Source organism: Mercurialis annua, linkage group LG3 (genome assembly GCF_937616625.2).
Source record: "Mercurialis annua linkage group LG3, ddMerAnnu1.2, whole genome shotgun sequence".
NCBI classification, from domain to species: Eukaryota; Viridiplantae; Streptophyta; class Magnoliopsida; order Malpighiales; family Euphorbiaceae; genus Mercurialis; species Mercurialis annua.
The window spans coordinates 50,998,269-51,004,938 of NC_065572.1; the positions used below are offsets into that span (position 1 = coordinate 50,998,269).

A 6,670-nucleotide genomic window follows, 5' to 3' on the forward strand; every position below is an offset into this window, starting at 1 on the left:
TTTGTGGCTTTTGCAGTTGCCGGTTGCAGTTTAGCCGTTGCTTGTTTCAAGAAAAATTGATGCATTTTTTGTTAAGTAACAATGTCTTGTGTTTGTGCAGTGTTGTTAGTTAACTGCGTTCCAATAATTTTTTGTATTATCTTAAACTCATTTAACTTGCTTTCTATGAAAACTGTGTGTGATTCAAAATTTTAAATTACAGTACTGTCGTTGATTATAAAATATAAGTTCAGGTGCTGTCTTTCATAATTAAATATAAGTTCAGGTGCTGTCTTTCATAATTGGTTGAAATTTCAAGGGCTATATTAGACTTCACAGAGAAATAAACCGCCAAAAAAAGGAAAACTTAATGGCAAAGATTAGAAATGGGTTTTCCAAGAAACCCTTTCATTACACCCGTTCCATCAGTTGTATTGTTCCAATGCAGCCTCTTCGTTAACTACAACCACTAATTTATTACATCCACAAAGGGCATCTAAGGAAATTGAAGAGTCATGATGGTAACTTATTTAAATAGGCAACCACAATAACTGATTCAAGCATTTCAGAGTACACAAATTGTTCTTATTCTCAAAATAACCAGAAGATGTCCGATAATATTGTTGTGTCTTCACTTAATATGGAACTTATGGATTGCCCAATATGCTGTGAACCCTTTACAACTCTAATTAATCAGGTTTGTACCCATTTGTTTCTCTTTACCATTTACTGTTATTTATTTCTGTAATTGTATTGTTTAGTAATTGTATTTTTTCTGTAATTATATTTAGTGTGAAAATGGGCATGCAACATGCAACGCATGCTCGGAGAAGACTCAAAAGTGCCATTCTTGCACCCTGCCTATCAGGAGAATGAGGAACCGAATTCTGGAAGATGTTGCTGAGTCTTTGAGAGTTTGTTTGTCACGACCCAAATTATTGAGCCGCGACCGGCGCTAGGGAACGGGAGTGGTAGCTTCGGAATCCGTAGCAAGCCTAAAACCACTGTAAATGTTTCGCGATTAAAACATATTATTATATATAATACATTATCAGAAATCTTCTTTAAATAATATAATTCAATTATTAAAATATCGTATTCCTTTTCTGAAAACATTCGCGAAACAATTCTTAGAAACCAGGGTCTTACCGAGCGATATCTCATATCCAGCACTGCCCTGTTTTTGATCACAAACATCACCAATTCCACTCACGGCAATTGGTATCAAATTCAAACAGATAAACGCCATCTTTCTAAACAACTTATTTATAAAATTTATATCAGAGTTCACATTTTAAATACCGTTTGAAATCAAATCATAAATCTTATTTTGACACCTACTGACTACTGCAGCTCTAAGGACTCGTACTTTGTGCAAGTCAGAAGACTTCCAACACAAAGGAGATGGTCTGTCTGATCCGACTCCGATCACCTGAAATAAAACAATGTGAGGGAGTCAGTAATTTGGAAAATATTGAGTGAGCTTGCAAGTTACTAACGGTATTAATATAAAAATATAACATCGCATCTCAAGAAAACAATAATATAAAACATATAAACAGGTATTTGATCCGTACGAAACTAATATCCTAGCATGCGACACATCTCTTGAATAATCATATATCGTTCAACCCAATCATAAATCTCAAGTTGTGAGTCTAACTCACTGATGGGTCCAACCCACTAGATACGGGAACTTCCAGACTACACCGTAGCCGAGTTCACTCTCGTATCGAATTCATATCATATCATACATATCCAATCATTTCTCAAATGCAACACACTCGATTGAGTCAATACTGGTGATCACACAGCCTATTGACACCCAATAGGTAGCTAGTTTCTTCGGATCGCATACTAGTTCTCGTATATAGGAACTAATAAAACATATAACATTTCAATCAATTATATATAATGTGATGCGTGTAAACAATATATATATCTATATAAAATAAATTTAATATATAATACGTGAAAGTAAAGTGCAACTCACAGTGACCGCTATCTCAAAATTGTATTATCGTCAATTCATCACGTAGGTTCCGTGTGTCATATGATCTCGTAGCTATTCCAGCTCGTCGGCCTGGTAGCTCGTCGATACATCCGTTTCCTATTCAAATTACTCGTACGTTTAATTCATAAACGTTTAATTCATAAACGTAAACTGAATACTAAAATCCTAAGTTATAAACTTAGGTTAACACGATCTTATTCTAAATATGTCTTTTAACTTTGATCGTGTTTTAATACTTAGTCGAGATACTTGTTATATCTATTGTTAATCGATTTTCAATCATATGTTTCTTATTCCTCGATATCCTAATCGAACACGTCATGTTCGATATCCAAATTTCTCGTTTTTGGGGCCCATGTTTCCTTTTCAATGTCCGACACTCTTAAAGTCGGAAAACAGGGTCATAGCGGGGCGGAAATAATCTTTAGGTGCTTCGAATAAGTTGTGCGCCCGCATAGCCTTAATGTGCGCCCGCGCAAAGTGATTGCACGCCCGCGTAACATAGTTACGCGCCCGCGTAACATAGTTACGCGCCCGCGTAACATAGTTACGCGCCCGCGTAACATAGTTACGCGCCCGCGTAACATAGTTACGCGCCCGCGTAACATAGTTACGCTGCCGCGTAGCTCCTAGATGTTAGTAGTATGTGCCCTAGGGCCATTTGATCATGTATATTTGTAGAACTAATCCCAATGGAAAAGATATATATGTTCTAATTGAACTAAGTGTCTCATCAACTAAGTGTTCATTTATTACGTATTGTCCTTATCATATTGTGATAGAATCTATTCTTAAGGTGTTAAGAATATGAGTTACAGATTTTATTATACATGTGATCTAAATAACAGTTCATGATCGATGGGGTCCTATGAATAAGGGCATCGTATTATCCCGGAAAGATTGTCACCTCTGTTTATTCTTCTGATTAGTAAGGAGTTACTAATTATAGGAAGTAGTGAGTCTCATACTACTTGATGGAGATCAGGATAAACATGTGGACACTCAAGATGTTGAGTGGGTCGAACAAGTGACGCTAGATGACTTATACATGGTATTTCATCAAAGTCAATTTAATGTCATCTAGTTCATAATTGTACATATGTCCTTTGACTTGCGGTGACACTATCTTGTATATAGGTGATTAGAGTTTGATACTCCTTATCCCTAGATCTTTCATGAGCTAGGGTCGCGGGATGTGTTGGCTCTAGTTAGTTGTATATGGAGATAGGGGTTTAACCAAGAGAGGATTTATCACTCCGGATGAACGGAGAAAAGATTCTATGCTATCTCAAATTGTTCTTGATGGATGATAAAACCTGCGCGGGTGTATATGACTTACTTAGAAAGTTGTTTCTAATGGAAGTCATATTTATCAAGAATAAGAACTGAGATGAGGTCATACGATTAAGACAAACAGTGTTTGACTTAACCGTGTCACTAGTCGAGATCAGAATCTTAGATGAAGGGAATTTTGAGTGTACGGTAATTATGAACATTGGTTCATAAAGAATGCATCGAAACATTCATATCTATTTGGGGGTCGTGATATGTTGCTAGACGTCACTCACGATCTACGAGAATTAATAATTAATGGGATTTAATTATTTAATATAAGAAAGGCGTTTCTTATGACTCTCGTTGCCATATAGATGTGAACCTAGTTAGTCACACACAATAGGGTGTGCAACCGATTGAGTTTACGAGAGATCGATTTTATATAGATACTAGCATATCTCGGAAATTAATCTAAGATGAAAAACAAGTATAAATTAGGGACTAATTTGTAAGAGTTATAAATTAGTAGGCACCTAATTGTATTTTATCCAAGTTAATGTGATGATGTCATGTGATGATGTCACGATGATGTCATGTGATGATGTCACGATGATGTCATGTGATGATGTCACGATGATGTCACGATGATGTCATGTGATGATGTCACGTGATGATATCATGTGATGATGTCATGTATGTCTCTGTGTGTGACACCTAGCATCCGACGTGTCAGAAGGTGGCAACACCTATGCTTGATGTGTGACACCTAGCATGTGATGTGTCAGATGGTGGCAACACCTATGCTTGGTGTGTGACACCTAGCATGTGAGGTGTCGAATGGTGGCAACACCTTTGCTTGGTGTGTGACACTTAGCATGTGAGGTGTTGCATTCTTAAGCAAAGCTCTACCCTATAAATAGAGGTTGCCTTTGCTTATTCTACACACACCACACTTAAGAGAGCATATTTGAAGGAGTTCAAGTAGTCATCAATCACAGAAAAGCTTGGAGAAAGTTTTTCATACATCCCAGCAAAGTCGTAACCGAGGCGAGAGTTTGAGCTTAGGGTTGCTCGGCAAAACAAACTCTTGCAGATTACTCCAAGGCGAGGATTCAATCGGACGCATACTCGTGTGGACGAGCTTGAGGTCGCCGTACTATCGGGACTACAAGAATCGTTGGAGAATCGACATAGGTATTTTTCTTACGGTTTCTAGATGCGTGCTTTAATTACTAGATGATACGACGATCCATTTGTTATCGATATGATCAATTTCTGGATCCGAATTGTTGGAATTCCAATTTTGAATTGAAATATACGATTCAGACCCTCACGTCCCGCTGCACCAACACTAGACTCGTTCTCGGACTATTCCGACGTGCTTAAACTCGATTCCGTCATGGTCCTGTCTCATTTTAACACAAACTCAACTCCAAATTCATCAAAACGACACTAGAAACGCGATTACGATTCGTTCGATTCGTTAAACTTAAAACATCCTTTATTCTCTAATTTCAGCAACAAAAATTTCGAGATTACCTTAGTTTGATGCTCGAAGATGATAGAGAATCGAATTCTGAACAAATCGATATAAAGAACGCTCGATTTGGACGAGAAACGGCGGCGGATCGAATCGATCGCCATTTCCTTATGTTTCCTTCGCCTCCTGCGCATGTCTCATTTCCTTATTCTTAAGGAAAGTTACTTATATATCTTGGCTAATTGTCCATATTGATCCTTCATTTCTTTAACTTAAACCATTTCTTTTTTAAACTTTCTAATCCAAAATCATTATTTTCCGTCAACAATATTTTAATTACTATTCTCGAGATTTATTTGGCTAATTTGCACTTTGGTCCTTGAAACTTTGCAAAAGTTGCAATTTAGCCCAAAATGTATCCGCGTCCAAATTTTAAAAGGTCTCCGATTGACCTGAAACTTTTACCACATATACTATAAAACATTTCGCGGAGTTTGGCGAAATAATTTTCACTTCGGGATTTATATGGCTAAATTACCATTTTAGTCCCTGAACTCTAATTTGGGACTTTTCTTGACATTTTTCCTTTCTAATTCCAATTCCAACTTTAGAACTGAAATATAATATTAATTCTCTCGCAATCTTTTCGAAACCGTCCTGCTAGAATTTTATATTTATCTTAATTTCTCGAAAATTCTTCCGATATTGACACTCCAGCGACTCAACACTAGACACGTGGACCAATTAGACAATTTAATCATTTGGGGTATTACATTGTTGCTCCTTCAAGAATTATGGATGCCCAGAAACTGTTAGGTACCCCGACAAGATCAACCACGAAAAGTTATGTTCTTTTATAGAGTGCTCATGCCCCATTGAAGTTTGCAATGTCAAGGGAACCTCTGAAATGATTTATGCTCACTGTAAAGTGATGCATAAAGATTTTGTGAAGCCGTTTGTTTTTTTATCTTAAATTCCCTGTTTCTATCCGGCTGAATGATAATTTCTTTATTCTCCAAGAGGAAAACATAGACATTGTGTTTGTTCTAAACAACACAACGTGTTTTTATGGGAATATTCTTACAATGTGTTGTCTTGGACCGTTAGCAGCTGGATGCTGCCCCTATGAAATTGAAGTGAATGCCAACTCAAGTCACAAGTTTCACAGTGCTACCCAGAACATTCAAGGCACCAGCAATTACTATCGTTCTTTTTCAGGGTTCCTTCTTGATAGTGACCACGAATTTTTCGCTGACGGTATGATCAAGATGGAGTTTTGTGTTTATCGCGCACCGGAGCTTGCTTAAGAGGATGACTTGTTTATGTAGTCTTGTTTATGTATTTTTTGCTTAATTTTGGTCAAGATGGATATTTTTGTTCTTGTTCAGGGTTCCTGGATGTTTATGTATTTATTTTTCTAAATGTTCTGAAATGTTTGAATATTTAATGAAATGAATTATTAATTTTACTTTTATGCTTGTTTATATGTCTTTATGAATTATATTTTACATGTTCTGTAAGTAATGTATGTTCTATATGTTTTATGTACATTTTTTTGTCCAGAGTAACAAATAGCAGGGTCCACTGCTCAATCCATTTTAAAAAGTCAGGGACCTTATGTGAACAAAAGTATAAGAATGAAAGACAGTGGTCATGCATGAAACACACATATTTCATTTTTCCAAAAATAAATTTGTAAAATTTCCAACATATAATTGTCTTTAAATAAAATAACAACATATCAGGAAATAACAAACAATGCTAAATTATAAAATAGCACGTATAAAAAACATATTAGTGTTTTAAAATAAAATAACAACATATCCGGAAATACAAAACAACGCTACATTTATTTGTTATTCTGTTTTTATTTGTTCTTATGTTTTTTGCTGCACCCTTCTTCTGGACCTTCAGCCACATCA

The 6,670-nt window shown here is 36.2% G+C and overlaps 1 protein-coding gene across 1 annotated transcript; it reads left to right on the top strand.

Annotated features, from left to right (window-relative positions):
- Window positions 1-586: 586 nt before the first annotated feature.
- On the top strand, window positions 587-6,055 carry LOC126672586 (E3 ubiquitin-protein ligase SINA-like 10). Its single transcript, XM_050366541.1, has 4 exons — window positions 587-676; window positions 771-893; window positions 5,539-5,706; window positions 5,771-6,055. The coding sequence occupies exons 1-4, from the start codon at window positions 587-589 to the stop codon at window positions 6,053-6,055; spliced, it is 666 nt and encodes a 221-aa protein (XP_050222498.1).
- Window positions 6,056-6,670: the final 615 nt, after the last annotated feature.